General features: G+C 43.6%; 1 protein-coding gene across 3 annotated transcripts in view; it reads left to right on the top strand.

Moving 5' to 3' along the window:
- Positions 1 to 18189, top strand: part of wdfy4 (WDFY family member 4) — a 321548-nt gene that overhangs the window by 256754 nt on the left and 46605 nt on the right. For all 3 annotated transcript variants that reach the window (XM_087982407.1, XM_043678830.2, XM_087982406.1), the window contains 2 exons: positions 11756 to 11909; positions 16895 to 16986. In XM_087982407.1, coding sequence (XP_087838533.1) covers positions 11756 to 11909; positions 16895 to 16986 — 246 coding nt within the window. The remainder of the gene's footprint in view (positions 1 to 11755; positions 11910 to 16894; positions 16987 to 18189) is intronic.

Raw genomic sequence — 18189 nt, 5'->3', positions numbered from 1 at the left:
TTTCTCCTTGAGCTCATTACGGTGGTGTGTTATATGATCTTGGTATTTACACTGTTGTTGGAAAGGGTGAACAATAAGTTGTGGCCCAGCCAGTGATACCAAATCTCGTGATTGAATGCAAAATAAGCAGCTTTTATTTTTAATTCCTATACAATGTGGGCATTGCTGGCAAGACCAGAATTTGTTGCCCATCGGTAATCACTGAAGAAATTGCCAGAGGGTGCTTAAGATTCAACAACAATGCTGTGGATCTGGACTCATGTGGGGTCAGACCAGATAAGGATGACAGATTTCCTTCCCTATAGGACATTAGTCAACCAGATGGGTTTTTAACAATGATTGCTGATCGTTTCACAGTCTCCATTATGTTAGCTAGTTCCCATTCCAACTATTTTCATTAATAATTTCATTCATAATTTTAAATCCCATCAACTACCACAGTGGGATTTCCACCCAAATCCCCAACATGTTAGCCTGGGCCTCTTGATTACTCGTCTGGTGACATTTCCGCTATGTCACCATCTCTACTCAGATTGTGGTTAGACCTCTTTGAAGGAAGATGGTTTAAAAAAATTGATACAAAGGACAGTGAGAAATCAGAATTCTCTATCCCAAAAGGCTGGAGATGGTGGCTGAATTGGGAGTTCTCAAGTCTGAGATTGATAGGTCTTTGCTTGATCATAGTAGGAAGGGACATGTAACAAAGGCAGCCGTTTGGAGTTGATGAACGAATCATCGAATTGAACCCAGCTCCCCATGCACTATGAGGCAGCGGTGCTAACCACTGAGCCACCATACCGCCCTCAGGCATGATCTTCATGAATGACAGAGCAGGAATGATTTGTTTCTGTGTCCCTGAGCATTGTGCTGCAATGTCAGTCTAGATAATGTGCTGAGCTCTCCACAGTGGGCCCTGAAAGGTAGGCCTTCAGACTCAGACAAGATTGCTATCTCTGAGCCATTCAGCTTAGACATTCGGAGCTCACCTACAGTCATCAAATAACTACACATGGAAAGCTTCTATTTGGTTTTAGGTATAACGGTCAGAAAGTTTACTTTATTTTTCTTAACGGGCTAAGGGGACCTGTTCTTCCTCAGCCTGAAAAGCACATTTGAATCAATTATTCCTCATGACTGCATAGCATCATGTCTGCAGCTGACACCTCTCCAAATGTAATAATCCGAAAACAACAATATTTTATGAAAAGTTTTTAAAACAGTTAACTATATGCAAAGTACACAGAAAAGCGATTAGAAAAATTTGAAGTTTTCTGACCTAAGACAATAGAATGTAAAAATAATAAATTGTTGTCGATTTTATTAGAGAAATGTGATGCATATTTGATGGCTGCAAACGAAATCTCACAGTAAAGAGATTAGCTGATACATAAAGCATTAGGCCACTGCAGATCCTATTTTTTATTCAAGTAATATCTGTAACCCAATTTGTCGAACTAACAACATTTTGCATGTATATTTCTTTTCTTTATTTGATATCAGTAATGCTTTTATCAGATATTATTGTCTTTCCCAAGAGACTGCTGTCACTACCTGAACCAAAAGTTGCATTAATGAAATGTATCAATCATCGCGTGCTTCCGGATGGGAAGACAGCTACTCTGCTTCAGAACCTGATCTTTAAAACAAAACAGAGACCAGGCTCTGTACAGCCAGGGATCTTCCCATGCCCTTCTCCCTGGACTATGCTTGAGCTAATTTCCTTTGAGTGACCTCTGACAAATCTCAGGAACTTCTCTACAATAATCAGCCGAGCTTCATGACTGCCCTCTGCTTAGAATCGCCGCACTTTTCAGGATGGGAGGAAGCCATTCAGCCCATTGTCTCGCAAAAAGCCATCCAATTTCATCCCACTTTCCAGCTTTTGCTGTGTAGCCCTGTAGGTGATGGCACGCTCAGTGAATTCCCAAGTAACATAGAGTCGTACAGCACAGAAACAGACCCTTCAGTCCTGGTGAAGAGTTTATGCTCGAAACATCGACTCTCCTGCCCCTCTGATGGTGCCTGACTGGCTGTGCTTTTCCAGAACCGCACTTTTTGACTCCGATCTCCAGCGTCTGCAGTCCTCGCTTTCTCCTTCGGTCTAACCAGTCCATACCGACCAAACTAAACTAGTCCTGCGCTTGGCCCACATCCGAATGTTTCTTATTCATGTACTTATCTGTATGTCTTTTAAACTTTGTAACTGCCCCTGCATCCAACACTTCCTCTGGAAGTTCGTTTCACACATGAACCACTCTGTGTTTAAAACAAAAACCTGTCCCTCATGTCTTTTTAAAATCTCTCACCTTTAAAAAAATTGACTCCTAATTTTTGAAATCCCTCACCCTAGGGAAAAAACATCTACCATTAACCTTATCTATATCCTTCATTGTTTTACAAACCTCTGTGAGATCACCTCCCAACCTCCTCTGCTCCAGTGAAAAATGTTTAAAATATATCCGAACTCCCTTTCAAGCAATGCCTTCCAGTTTCCTACTAGCCTCAGGGTGAAACGCTCTCCTCTTTGAGTGCCCTAAATCTGTGTCTTGTGCCCAGGGACCTCTCAAACGCACAGATAGACCTTTCCTATTCACTCTGTATGGAGACCCCTCATCATTTAATGCGCCTCCATTCAGGCTCCCCTCCACTTCCACTGGTTCAAAGAAAATAACTGAGGCTTTCCCATTGTTAGAAACAAAATTCAATAAAATTTAGACGAGACCACCAAAGCTGGAAACAAGACAATTTATTCTACGATCTTGCAAGAAAGGACCCCAATTGCAGAGAGTAATTGAAGTGATGATTATTCAAACTATTACACAGTTATACTTTTGAGCTACGCGAGGTCACCTCTTCCGATCCCTACATTACCCAATCTTTCTTACTATTTCGCCTCTGCCCATCTATGCTTCACGCCATTGCCCCCTTCTTTCCAAGTTGGCAATTTTCCCCCTTGCACGTGCTGTCATAAGGCTAAACTCTTATCTCGATGTTCCCTTTGTAACTTCTTTCATTGTCCATAGGTACATTCCACTCTTGTACATACATCTTAACAATGTATCTTTTTCGTGCTTCGCTTATACGTTTCAGTAATCTTAGCTTTTTGCTGAAACTGTTGTTTTAAACTTTATGGTAAAAGGAATTATTTTCTTTAATAAATCTACATTAAAGTTAGTACTTAATTATCCATAATTATGCACTGAAAAGTAGAGATATTCTTCCCTAAATACCTGCAGAATTAATAGTTCTCCTGCTGTACCCCTTTTCTGTATGCTTTTTCTATATCTGCAAAAACAACACTTTTCCCCATTTCTAACACCATCTTTTGTACAATTCTCCTGTCTGGGAGCAACTTGCAAAGTTCCTCTGTACAACCACACCTTTCCTGTTGTGCACTGACCAGCCTAATGTATGCCTTCATTTCAACAGGGTTAGAATACAGGGAAGGGAAGGATGTATATCATTCTGATCAGACTGTATTTGGAATATTGTGAGAAGTTTTGGGCCCCGTATCTAAGGAGGGATTTATTGGCATTGGAAGTTGTACAAAGTGTGTGTGTGTGTGTGTGTGTGTAGTGCGCGCGCGCGGACTCTGATTGAAACTTACAGGATTACTGAGAGGCCTGGATAGAGTGGATATGGGGAAGATGTTTTCACAGCCTCAGAATGAAAGGACGACTCTTCAGAACTGAAATGAGAAGGAATTTCTTCAGCCAGAGGGTGCTGAATCTGAGAGACTCATTGCTGCAGGTTGTGGAGGCCAAGTCATTGGGTGTAATTAAGACAAGAGATGGATGGGTTCTTGATTAGTAAGGGGATCAACGCTTCCGAGGAAAAGGCTAAAGAATGGGGTTGAGAAACATCTCCGCCATGGTGGAATGGCCATGATGGGCCATTGGACTTGATGGGCTGAATGGCCGAATTCTGCTGCCATATCTTATGGTTTAATGTTTTGTACAGTCCAACATCCCCAGATTTGAAATTCGTCAACCTCAGCTCATAAAAGCAAATATCCCATTTTAAAACTGCACGTATCTGGGCTTTGAGTGAAGGTAGTGGGTCGAGAGTGTGGTGCTGGAAAAGCACAGCAGGTCAGGCAGCATCCGAGGAGCAGGAGAATCGACGTTCCAGGCATAAGCCTTTCATAAGGAATGATGAATGGTGAAGGGCTTATGCCTGAAACGTCGATTCTCCTGCTCCTCGGATGCTGCCTGACCTGCTGTGCTTTCCCAGCACCACACTGTCGACTCTGATCTCCAGTATCTGTAGTCCTCACTTTCTCCTATTTGAGTGAAGGTAGAATTGGGCTCAGCTTCGATGCACCTCAAAGTCAAATATCCAGCTGTGACTCCAGGTATGACTTTCGTAAGCAGAGCTCTCAATCAGACAAGGGTCTGCAGGACTACTTGTAGAACCAAAATTTGACAAAAGCCAACCTCTCGGGGAGAAAGTGAGAATGAACTGAGGGGGAGAAAAAGGGCAAGCTACTTCATTTTTAAAAGTTTTTAAAAAAATTTCACTCCTGTGGCTTTTTCTCTGCAGTATTCGTTTCTGTTGGTAATTGTTCTGCTTTGCACAGAAATATGAACCAAAGACATAAATATGTTTGAGCTGTGCAAATTATTCTTTTGCCCCTTCTTTTGATGTTTTCAAATAATTGATTAAACTCCATTGTCCTACAGCACTACTGAGGCATTGTTGTAGTATTAAGTTCAGAGAACTTATAATGTTGTTTGTATGGGGTTGGTATGCGATTATTAAACTTTAATAAAAACATTTCTTCTTAAAAAGAAGTACCCATGGACGTAAAAAAAAAATCCAGCTATTAAAACCATTAATCACAGCGTGTGTGTGTGGGCTGCCAATTCATAGTATCAGCTTCACTGACACTTCATGATTAGATTTCATGTCTCTAGTGCAGTGTTGGTGTCAGCTGCACATCAATTCATCGTGGAGCAGATATATCTGCATTCAAAAGTTAGTTTGGAAAAGTGTCACAAATTGTGTCAGGTTGTCTTGCTGGAGTTAACATCAGGTATAACTCTGCTCTTAAAATGCTCTCTATTTTTATTTCAGGCTAAAATGTCCAATTTGTCTCTTTAAATGAAAGACCCCTTCTCTTCAGTGCTGAGTCTTGACTGAAGGTCTGTGTTTACCTTGCCACAGTATTCACCTGCCTGAGTCGGGCGGTTTATTTTTGCATGTGTTAATCCTCATCTTGCCCACTAGATGGGGCACCATGCAGACGTTCAGTCTTTGCATGACTGGAGAATGGGTCATTTCAATTCTGCAGAAATCTCGTTCCCTTCTGTACCTGTTTGTGAAGGCAAGTGGATTGAGGTCGTGAGAAAAGAAGGAAAACGTGAGGGAGCAAGATAAAACTAACGAGACAGAAAAGGGAAAAGAGAGGAAGGAAGATAAACTTGGCGATGGGCAATAAACTAGCACACTAACAATCAGATCAAATGGAATTAGAGGAGAGAACAGAGAAAAGAGCAAGGAGGCTGAAGTGGTGGGGAGCAGACAGTAAGAGAGGGACAGTGAGAATTCCACAGTTGCCGCTGCTGTTGAATACTTCCTGTTGCACCTCCACGGATACTTCCAAGTTCTGGGCAGATTGGAAGCTCTGCAGTCTGATTGTGGCAGAGTTTTCACTTCCTGTGTCTGAATGCATTGGATGATTGGGATGCAGCAGCTACACGAAGGTGCCCCCTTCTCAGCAAGGAAGAAGAATCCCTCAGTTGAATATCGCTTGCATTTTCAGAGCTCCTGTGCCATCACTGTTGAATAATTAGGGATGTACATTGAGCCGTAGCTGGCCGTATAACACAAGAAACTAGCAGGTGGTTTGACTGAAAAGGCAGACCAGGAGTATGGAGGGGGGTAGACACCCGTCCTGGTTTACAACTGCAAGACTGGGAGAGAACTAGCAAGTCCCCAGAGAGTGTTACGAGGTACGGGATGGGATCTTTAATTCCTTATCGATGTGGTGTCATTAGCATACTCTGTGCAAACTCAGATAGATCCCACAAGCTCTAAGTTTAGTCATTGTGTGCCTGGAATTTGCAGATGGTATTCATCAGTTGGTCTCTTGTCACTTAGGTTATAGAGTCATAGAAACATAGGTACAGCACAGAAACAGACCCTTCGGTCCAACCCGTCCATGCCGACCAGATATGCTAACCTAATCTAGTCCCATCTGTCAGCACTGAGCCCATATCCCTCTAAACCCCATTCATATACCCACCCAAATGCCTTTTAAATGTTGTAATTGTACTAGCCACCACCACTTCCTCTGGCAGCTCATTCCATACACGTACCACCCTCTGAATGAAAATGTTGCCCCTTAAGTCTCTTTTATATCTTTCCCCTCTCACCCTACACCTATGCCCTCTAGTTCTGGACTCCCCCACCCCAGGGAAGGGACCTTGTCTATTTACCCTATCCATGCCCCCTCATGATTTTATAAATTTCTATAAGGTCACCCCTCAGCCTCCAAAGCTCCAGCGAAAACAGCCCCAGCCCATTCAACATCTCCCCATAGCTCAAATCCGCCAACCCTGGCAACATCCTTGTAAATCTTTTCTGAACCTTTCAAGTTTCAGAACATCCTTCTGATAGGAAGGAGACCAGAATTGCAATATTCCAAAAGTGGCCTAACCGATATCCTGTATAATTGCAACATGACCTGATCAACAGAGGAAAGCATACAAAATGCCTTCTTCACTGTCCTATCTACCTGCGACTCCACTTTCAAGGAACTATGAACCTGCACTCCAAGGTCTCTTTGTTCAGCAACACTCCCTAGGACCTTACCATTAAGTATATACGTCCTGCTAAGATATGCTTTCCCAAAAATATTGGTTATGTTCAGCACCAGGATTTTTGTCTTTGTGTGTTCTGCCGTAAGAGAGAGAGTGACCACAATTCAAAATGATACGATTCAGGGTGACTGTAGTACTAACGGATTGAAAATAAGTCAATTCGAAACTTTTCCAAATTTCGTCAGTGCCCCCTCTGTAAAATTGCATTCCCCAAAATGTAGTCTGAGAAAGTATCTTTCACAGCATGGTGGCCCAGTAGTTAGCAATGCTGCCTCACAGCGCCAGGGACCCGGGTTTGATTCCCTCCTCGGGCGACTGTCTGTGTGGAGTTTGCACATTTCCCCCGTGTCTGTGTGAGTTTCATCCAGATGTTCTGGTTTCCTCCCACAGACCAAAGATGTGCAGGTTAAGTGGATTGGCCAGGCTAAATTACCTCGTAGTGCCCAGGGGTATATAAGCTAGGTGGCTTAGTCATGGGAAATGCAGGTTACAGGGCTTGGATGGGGGCCAGCCTCTTCAGAGGGTTGGTGTGGACTTAATGGGCCTAATGGCCTGTTTCCGCACTGTAGGGATTCTATGAAATAGTTGCAATTGGGAATAAAGTGTCACAGTGTTTAAATTACTGTGCCCTACCAAGGAATAACATGACGGTAAATGATGTGGAAGTGCTGGTGTTGGACTGGGGTGTTAAAAGTTAAAAATTACACATCACCAGGTTATAGTCCAACAGGTTTATTTGGAACACTAGCTTTCAGAGCGACACTCCCTCATCAGGTGTCAACCACTTAATGAAGAAGCAGTGCTCTGAAAGCTAGTGCTTCTAAATAAACTATTGGACTATAATGTGGTGTTGTGTGATTTTTAACTATGACATTAAGTGTGTAGTCTCCTTAACTGTGCCTGTCGTGACCAAGCTGCAAACCAAAAAGGAATAGAAGACAAAGGGTTGTAGGATCGGTAAATTAATCCAGATTAAATGGTGCTCCCTGAACAAGTTCCTCCTGTAATCTCACCTGGAGGTTGAGGATTGCCGTGAGCCCCAATCGGGAGCTGTGAGGGTGGGGCAGGAGGGCGAGAACTGTAGAAAGGGAGGACGGGGATTGTGAAAGGGCATGAGAGCGCGTGGGGACCTGTGTAATGGGAGCACGGCTGCCTCACCTCAGCACTGCATAGCAGCCATTCCTGCCCTTGAGCTCCCAACTCCGAAACCTTAGCTCGGGATCCCAGTTGAGCCGTTGACCCCAACCCTACCCAACTCCGGTTGAGGAATCCTGGCTGTATATTTTCTTTTATCAACGATGCTAAACGGTGTGGAATAAAAAAGCTATAATCTAGAGAGGTGCAATGTACAACGAAGGATTTAAAGCTGGCAATATGTTCCTTCCAATGAGACAGCTATGAGTCTAACAGGCTAGCAAAATCATCGCAGAGTGAGATTTCCAAATCTTCCTGAGCAGTGGGCATGGAGAATTAAAGAGAAATAGTAAAAAGCAAAGACTGCCTGAAGGAGCTGCAGGAAGACAATAAAATGTAATAAAACTTGGCTTAGGAGGAGCTGGATGTTGCTGGTAAAATTTAATAAAAATGGCCCTGAGGTGTTAAAGAAAAGCTCCAATATAATAAAAAGCGAATGGGAAAGTTACAATCTACCATCAACGGCAAACAGAGAAAAGACCTGGAAGAGTATTAGCAATAGATTAGAATGGAATTTGATATTCACATCTTAACAGTAGCACTGGGAAGATTAATGGCGAAAGAGGAATGGGGTAATCACTTCTCGTGACATTGACCTAGTTGTGGTCACAAAGCAGACACTGTTGTCTAATTACTTGATTTTGTTTAACAGATGGTGGGTTTATAGCTGTTAAACTGCACAATAGTGCAGCACTATTGTATTTATTGAGTGCAAAAGTCAAGTCACAGCGCCACCATCTGTGAGTTCCAGTCTTGCCTTCCCTCACAGCAGCATCTCCCGAATGCAGCATCCCATAATCCTCTTGGGTCACCTGACCCCAGTTTTTGTCTGAACGCTGAAAGCTCTGACCATTGCCAGCTCTCCCCCCACCCCCCTCCACCCCCACCTCCCCTGCCCTGTGCAAAGGATGTTTCACCCTGGTCTCGGAGTCCAGAACCAGTGATCACAGTCTCAGGACCTGGGATGGGCCATTTTGGATTGAGGGGAGGACACCATTTTTTTTTTTGTCAACTTGTGGAATTCACCGCCACAGAAGACTGTGGTGGCACGATCAAGAAAAGAATTGATACATTTTTTAGATTTTAAAGGCATCAAGAGTTATGGGGAGAAAGTGGGACTTTGATATTGAGACAGCAGATCAGCCACAGCCATATTGAATGACAGAGCCGGCTCAAAGGGCCAAATGGCCTACTCATGCCCCTTTTTCATTCTATGCTTCTGTCACATTTTCTTTCTGGAAATCTATATGTCGTGAAAGCTCTGATATGTACTGGATTCCAAGAGCCCAATGTTGACACTGGACATGTTGGGACCCCAAATCTCCATGGCAATGGAGGAACCGGGCCTGAAGGAGGGTAAATCCTCTCCTCTTGCAGCGAAATGAAGGAATTGTTATGGGGTTCAGCAAGGTCCAGATGTCAAAGCTGGTCTCCATGGTCTTGTAACAATGTACAATTATAATTTTTGTTACCAAAATCATCATATCAGAAGAAAATCAAATAATGCAAATTGTGGTTTATCATGAGATTGGAGTATCTTGTTACACTGCCCTCTCTGGTGGGGAGGAGTAATCAAAGTTGGTTCAATAATGACTACCTGAACATTTGTTAGTACAACATACAATAGAAACCTCTGTGATTAGACAATCCACTCTTAGCCGATGCCAGAAGGCCCCACTCACCACGGCAACAGCGGCAAATAGCACACAGGGTTGTGGCCTCACGGTGGCTCAGTGGTTAGCACTGTTGCCTCACAATGCCAGAGACCTGGGTTCGATTCCACTCTCGGGCGACTGTGTAGTGTTTGCACATTCTCCCCGTGTCTGAGTGGGTTTCCTCCAGCAGTCCAAAGATGTGCAGGTTGGGTGGATTGGCCATGCTAAATTACCCATAGTGTTCAGGGATGTTCAGGCTATGTGGAATAGCCATAGGAAATGTGGGGTTATGCAGATAGTGTAGGGATGTGGATCTGGGTTGGGATGCTTTTAGGAGGGTGTGGATTCAATGGGCTGAATATGCTCCTTCCACGCTGTAGGGATTCTATGATCATCAACATCAATTTACAGGAAGTAAATGAATGCAGGACAAATTTGAATGGGTCTGATCATCTGAGAGTGTATGTAGTGACTCCGCGGTCAAGTTAGAGTTGAGATATGAACAACAATGTATACTCTTATCCTTCTGTGGCCTCATCATGGTTCACAAATCCCTTCCTTACTCTGTAACCTAAGCTACAGCCCTCTGAGATCTCTGCATGGCTCCAAATCTAGCCCTCTCTGCATCAAGTTTAATTCTTCCACCATTTGAAACTGGGCCTCCAACTGCTGCCTGACCTGCTGCGCTTTTCCAGCAACACATTTTTCAACTCCAACTGTTTGTCCCAAGCACTGAAACTTTAAACCTCCCATTTCTCTACCTCCCCCTTCCTCTTTGAACAAGTTTCTGGTCATTTGCCCTGGTACCTCCTGAAGTGGGGCTCAGCATCCAACTTTTGACAATGCGCCAGCGCAGCACATTTTGGAGAGTGCGACTGAGTTACAAGAAACACAAATTTCGATTTGTGGGGTTCAATGGTCATCCAACTGGATCTTGAACCTGCCAGCCAAAAGTCAAGAATTAAAACAGAACAAGTTTTTTTGCTAAGTGGAAATAGTGAGAGAGAATGTAACTTGTTTCTCGTTTCTGTTCATTTTTGGCAGAATAGCAATAAAACATTTCTCTAGAGAATCATATCCAAACGTCAGAGTTTGTGAATGTTTAGGAATGCTGAACAGGCTGGGCCCTTTTCCTTTCAGAAAAGGGAAGACTGGAGGGATAACTGAATGGAATATTTTAAGATAATGGAAGAGTTTTATGGGGTATTCATGGGGGAAAAAATGTTTCCACTTATGGGGATATCCTAAAGAAGGGATCAAGAGAAATACCTCTACCCAACAAATATATAAATGTTGGAACATGATGCCGCAACATGTTATTGAAGCAGAGTGAATGACTTCTATTTATGTAACACCTTTAATGTCATAATCAGAAGTGTGATGGAATAGTTGCCTGGGTGGGTGCAGCTCCAACAATGCTTAAGAAGCTTGGCACTATCTAGGACAAAGCAGCCCATTTGATTGGCACTACATCCACAAACATCCACTCCCTCTACCACCGACACTCAGTAGCAGCAGTGTATACTATCGACAAGATGCACTGCAGAAATTCACTAAAGATTCTTACAAAGTACCTTCCAGACCCATGGCTATTTCTGTCTAGAAGGTCAAGCATAGCAGATACACAGGACGTTGTATGGAAAAGGACAATTGGGCTGGCACTGCAGACATCTTTGTGACATTCTTTCTCTAATGACTGACTTCTAGACCTCTGCTGTAGGAAAAGTGGAGGAATGCTCATCTCAATGAAGCCCTCTTTAGTATTGTTATCCTGGCAAAACAACAAACCAAAACACGACCAAAGAGGTTATACAAGTGAACAGGGCAGTTGGAATCAAGTGATCATGCAATGAAACCTCAATGCATTCTAACAGAGTTGGCAACTGTCAACAAAGAGGGAATCTTCCAGTTCACAAGAAGATTCAGAGAAGATGATTGACAATTCCATATTGCTTTAATAGTGGACATGAATGAGAACATTGAATAGGGTTGTGGGGGTGGGGAGCGGGGAGGGTTGCAAAAGCCTGACAATTTGGGGAATGGTTGGAAAGTGTTATTATTAAGGATGTTGAATGTTTGCAGGGGGGATGTTTCGACGTGGCGGACAGGATGTTCTTCAGCATCAAGAAAGAGTGGGAGTCATCCTCCAGAGACAACATGAGCGATGTCAGAGAGCTGATCCCAGAGTTCTTCTACCTGCCTGATTTCCTGCTTAACCGTAATGGCCTCGAATTTGGTATGTGAGAGAAAATGTGAGAAACCGTTGCAACAACAGCACTCAAACAAATGCAGGGATTTCACAATATCCTTCCTAACGAAGGGTGATCAGAATTATATGCAGTGTTCTGAAAGTGATCTGTACAGCCACAACATGACATCCCAACTCCTATACTCAGTGCTCTGACCAGTGAAAGCAAGTGTGAAAGCAAATGCCTTCTTTACCACCCTGTCTTCCAGTTTCAAGGAGCTATATACCTACACCCCTGCTCTTATGGTATGGTAACAATGGGGCATGAATGTTGTCCACAAATTCATGTTCTTTTCTCACATCCTATGTAGTATTTAACGTGTACATTATTAACCAGACACACGCAAAGGTCGCAGAAAGCATTTCCAGAAGACCTGAACCCCAGTTTCATTTGGATGGTTGCAATTAGTTGTGAATCCCTTGCAAGGCATCGGGAAGATGTTTGGCCAGTTGCCAAGCTAAGGGGCAAAAAAGTGTGGAGCTGGAAAAGCACAGCATGTCAGGCAGCATCCGAGGACCAGGAGAATCGACATTTGGGACATAAGCTCTTTATTAGGAATGTGGAGAGATAAATAGGAGGGTGGGGGTGGGGGAGAGGTAGCTGGGAAGGCGATAGGTGGATGCAGGTGGCGGGTGGGAGGGGGTGGAGCGGATAGGTGGGAAGGAAGATGGACAGAGAGGACAGAGTGTGCCATGTTGTAGGGTTAGATCTGGGATAAGATGGAGGGATGGAAGATTTGGAAACTGGTGAAGCCAATGTTGATGCCATGTAGTTGGAGGATCCCAAGGCCGAAGATGAGGTGGTTCTTCCTGCAGGCATCAGATGGTTTGGATTTGTTGGTGGAGGAGGCCCAGGACTTGGATGTTCTTGCTGAAGTCAGAGGGGAGTTGAAGTGGTCAGCCTGAGGGCCACCAACTCGGCGCCGCCCTCTTGAACTGGCCGACCTGTCCACCTTCCTTCCCACCTAGCTGCTCCACCCTCCTCTCCAACCTATCACCATCCTCGGATGCTGCCAGACCTGCTGTGCTTTTTCAGCTGAGCTAAGGGGGAATAACAGTGTAACATTGTGCATTTGCCTCCGTGTACTGTTGGGTGCCAGCCCCTGTTTTTTAATTAAATCCCCACGGTGCACATTGGGAGCTTTGCTCAGTTCCTGAGATATTTACCATTTTGCACAGGTGATTTTCAGGGTGGGCACAGTGTGTGGAGGGTGGTGCCAAGCCCAGTGTGCCAGATTGCTCAGAATCAAAACCAATCATACTGAACGTACACAGCTTTGTAAAAGTTGCCACAAAGTCAACACTAAAAATTGGGACGCAAAGAACTCTTTGTAATCCATAAAATTTTGTTTAGCAAAATATGTGATTTTCAATATTGATTGTGCATATTTCCTACCACGTTTTGGTGTTGCCACTGAGTCAGCTTTGTATCAAAGATTCCGTATTATGAGTTAGGGCCTACTGAAAAACACTGACTGGCAATAGGGGTGCTGAGATTTCAGAGCTCAGTTTGATTTGATTGGTTAATTTTTCATCGATATTCAATCACTTTGACCACCAATTTATAGTCATAGAGTTGTACAGCTTGGAAACAGACCCTTCAGACCTATTTGGCAAAATTGACCAGGTTTCCTAAACTGAACTCATCCCATTTGCCGACACTTGGCCCATATCTCTCCAAACCCTTCCTATTCATATACCCATCCGAATGCATTTTGAATGTTATAATTGTACCAGCCTCCACCTCCTGCTCTGGCAGCTCATTCCATACATTCACCACACTCTGGGTGAGCAAATTGCCTGTTAGATCCCTTTTGAATCTTTCCTGTCTCACTGTAAACCTATACCCTCTAGTTTTGGACTCAGCCACCCTGGGGAAGAAACCTTTGCTATTCACCTTATCTATGCCCATCTTGACTTTATAAGCCTCTGCAAGGTCACCTCTCAATCTGCCATGAATGAATTCCTATCCTGAAAGGATCTGGTTCAGAAACTTGATGTGCTTATCCCATTAGAAGTTACCTTTCCTTAAAAATAGTACATTGTGGAATCAGATCCAGATAGTAATACTGCCTTTTCGTGGATCTGAAGCAGGGTTTGTGTATCTGTGACTGTTTACAGGACTCATGATAATGCTGTTATTACAAGAAGGATGGATGGTTTGTACAGTGTACAATGGTCTCAACATCCTCTCAGCTGGACCAAAGGCGGGCTAGAACTGGGGCTTCCTGCTATCTAAGGGATAGATTCACAGAGGTGCATTGGAGACTATTCAGCATCTCGTCATATCCACTGTTCAGTGAGATTATGGTTGATCTTTAACTGAGTGCCATATATCCTTACCTTTGCTCTAAAATTCTTAAAGCCTTTGTATAACAAAAACCTATGAATCTCAGACTTAAAATTAGGAATAAACTTAATGTCACTTACTGTTTCTTAAGCTCCAAATGTTTACAATCCTCCGTGTGCAGAAGTGTTTCCTAGCAGAAGAGTTGGGCTCCATTCTCAGCTACATTCTCTATTGGTACACTTCCAAACCAGAGGAAATAGTTTTTTAAAAATCATTGATGGGATGTCGATGTCTCTGGCTAGGCGTGCATTGACTGTTCTTCTCGGGTTGACCTGAAGAAGGCGGTGGTGAGCTGCCTTCTTGAACCGCTGCAGTCCTCAGCATGCTGTTGCAGAGGGAGTTTGAGGATTTTGACCCAGCGACTGCAAAGGAACAGCAATTTTTTTTTCCCAGTCAGGAGGTATGTGGCTCAGAGGGGGAATTGTAGGTGACAGTGTTCCCATGAATCTCTTGCCCTTGGCCTTCCAGATGGTAGAGGTCACGGGTTTGGAAGGTGCTGTCAGAGAAGCCTTGCTGAGATGTCTGAGATATTCCAGCATATCTGGTAGAGGGCACACGCATTGCTGTCATTGTGTGTTGGTGCTGAAGGGACTGGATGTTAAAGGTGATGAATAAGGCACCATTTGATCAGGCTGCTTTGTCCTGGGTGGTGTTGAAGTTCTTGCATGTTGTTGCAATTGCACCCAGTAGGCAAATGGGGAGTATTCCATCACATTCCTGACTTGTACCATGTAGATAGAGGAAAGGCTTTGGGGAGTCAAGAAATGAATTACTCACTGCAAAATCTTTGGCTTTTGATTTACTCTATTAGCCAGAATATTTACATGGCCAGTCCAGTTCAGTTTCTGGTCAATGGCATGTTTGTTTGGGAATCAGTGGTGATTACTTCCTTGAATGTCAAGGGTGATGGCGGGATTTTTTTCGTTGGGAATGACCTTTGCTTGGCAGTTGTGTGGTGTGAATAGGACATGCTACTCATAAGCCCAAGCCCAAGCCTAAGTATTGTCCAGGTCCTTGCAGTATTTTGACTTGGCCTGCTTTTGTATCTGACGAGTCACAAATTGTACAATAGTTGGTGAACATCCCTACTTCTGACTTTATGAAGGAAAGTCATCAATGAAGCAGCCCAAGATGGTTGGGCCTAGAACAGTACCCTGAGGAACTCCTATAGAGATGTCCTGGAGTTAAGTTGACTGACGTCCAACAACCAGGAGCATCTTCCTTTATGCTGTCTAACCTAACAACAGTACTCACTCTCAGTTGTTTATTTTGGTGTGTGGAGTTCCAATGCTTGTGTGTGGTACCTGCTGTTAAAACTGGAGAAGTAACACCTCACCTTCCGCCACAGGAGCCTACAATCACATTGAATTCACTAGTTACCAAATCTCCCCTCCCCCCCCCATCCCACCCCATCCCAGATCCAACCCTCCGACTCGGCACCACCCTCTTGACCTGACCTACCTGTCCATCTTCCTTCCCATCCATCCGCTCCACCAACCCCACCGACAGATCACAATCACCTTTGCCTACCTATCACCATCCCAACTACCTTTCCCCTAGCCCCATCCCACTCAATTTATTTCTCAGGCCCCTTCCCTCTCCCCAGTCCTGATGAAGGGCTTAGGCCCGAAACATTGATTCTGTTGATTTTCTGACGCTGCCTGACCTGCTGTGCTTTTCCAGCTCCACACTTTATCGACTCTGACTTCTCCAGCATCTGCAGTCCTCCCTATCTCCCACCGACTGTTAAAACCTGAAGTCAATGCATTAGCACGCCAATCATGCTTGGAACCATGGAGGAATCTCAAAGGGACTGTGCACCCCAGTATAGAGGAAACGTTCCTATCAATGCCGCTAATATCTTGTACCCTCATGCACCCTTTTAGCTTCGAGAGAATACAAAGTAATCTCTCTTCAGAGTTTAACTCTTGAAGTCCAAGGAGGATCCTGATAAATGTACATGACACTCTCTCAAGGTCAGTGTAGCCTTGTCAAGAACTGCCCGCTGTACTATAGCTGTGATCTACACAGGGTTTGTATAGCAGTGACAGCTCCTCTAAACCAGTCCTCTGGACATTAACGTCAGCAATCCATTAGCATTTTTGATCATTTTCCGCACCTGGCCGTAATATTTTAATGATCAGTGCATATAGACGTGTACCTAGGGGAGGTAATGGCCTAGTGGTATTATTCCTCTCCATCAAGAGAATGTTCTGGAAACTTGAATTTGAATCCTGTCATGGCACATGGCGAAATCTGAATTTAATAAAAATCTGGAATTAAGAGTCTAATGATGACCATGAATCAATTGTCAATTGTCAGGAAAAACCCATCTTATTCATTAATGTCCTTTAGGGAAGGAAATTGCCATCCCTACCTGGTCTGGCCGACATGTGACTCCAAACCCACAGCAATGTGGTTGACTCTGAATTGCCCTCTGGGCAATAAATGCTGGCTCAATGCCCTCTTCCTGTGATTGAATTAAAAGAAAAGTATAGACTTCCAAATCTGTTTGGAGCTGCTTCTAGTGTTTAACTATTTGTTAATTTAGATACAAAGTGTATACATATTTGCCCATATTAATAAGACCCAGCAATATATTTGTGTGCCAATATATTTGCAGGTTCCATGCAGGATGGGACTACCCTCGGTGATGTGATCCTTCCTCCTTGGGCTAAAGGTGACGCTCGAGAATTTATCCGACTGCATCGAATGGTACGTACTTATTACCAGACTGGCTGTTCTCCCCTTTTATTGACTGTATTCCTTCTCTGGGATGTGTGTCCTCACCAGGCCGGACTGTAGCTACATTTTCCAATGTCTAACCTTCAGGACATAACCAACGCTGCACTGTGGGATCTTGGACTCATGTCAAATTAAAGTTACAACGGTTAGAAAGTACATGAAATGGAATGCAAATGGAATGGGTCAAACCAACAGGCTTTAGAACTGGGAAATGTGTGTTTCCAACCTTAAAGATTAGTTGCAATGGAAAGTATAAAGGCACTTCAAGGGGGACACTGGATAAACACATGAAGGAGAAAGGAAGAGAAGGTTGCTGGGACTCTGAAATAAAAACAGAAAAGGCAATGGAGAGAAAATAAAGCAAGGTAACATTTCGAATCACTGATTATGAGAATGTTATGCAGATGGAGTCAGGTGAAGAGAGGGTGAAGGAGGCTCTGGTGATGCATAAACACCAATATTAACACATTAGGTTGAATGGTCTGTTACTGGTGCACATTCCATACAACTATTTTGTAATTTATAAATACTTAAAGTGACTACTTTCATCGTAATCAAGCAATAATTGCTTTAGACAACTCAGTCGAATTATTACAGTTTCTCATTGTCGCAGCGGGAAAACGGGAAGGTGATTTGGTTGGGCCAGGGAATACTGAATTCCCTAGAGCTCCTAGTAATGCTGGGGTTAAATGGACCTGGTCTTGCCCATGAAGAGAATGCAGTTTTAAGTGGTGATTAATAACCTCCACTCTCACCTTTGCAAATGCTAATCTGTTAATTGTTCGTCTAAATGGATCAATTTAATGTCTCATTATTTACTAACTACCAGCTTGGCCTGTAGAAATGTCAGACTTATGTGCTATAAGCTAGTCCTAATTTGTCTTATTATTGTAATTATAAATCACTCAGGAGCAACAGCCAATTGGATTGTGCTGACTGATCCAGTTACACATCTGATACAGTTTAGCATTGAGACGTTGGAGTATTTTTTTGAGGATGAATTTATTTTTGCATTTGGCTCAGACTTTCTGCATGCTGGCAACGGTAAGCTTTACATCATGGCTTGTGTGTTGAGTGTGGCGGTGGTGAAGTGGGTCAGGCGTTAGAAAATAGCCACACCACATATTGCATCGGAGAATCTTACAGCACAAGCAACAGAGGCTGTTTGGCCCA

The sequence above is a fragment of the Chiloscyllium plagiosum genome, unplaced genomic scaffold (genome assembly GCF_037043375.1).
Source record: "Chiloscyllium plagiosum isolate Xiang-an unplaced genomic scaffold, Cpla_swu_hap1 HiC_scaffold_43, whole genome shotgun sequence".
Lineage (NCBI taxonomy): Eukaryota > Metazoa > Chordata > Chondrichthyes > Orectolobiformes > Hemiscylliidae > Chiloscyllium > Chiloscyllium plagiosum.
Note: the sequence above shows the minus strand (reverse complement) of the source record. Positions and strands in the feature narration are given on the sequence as shown.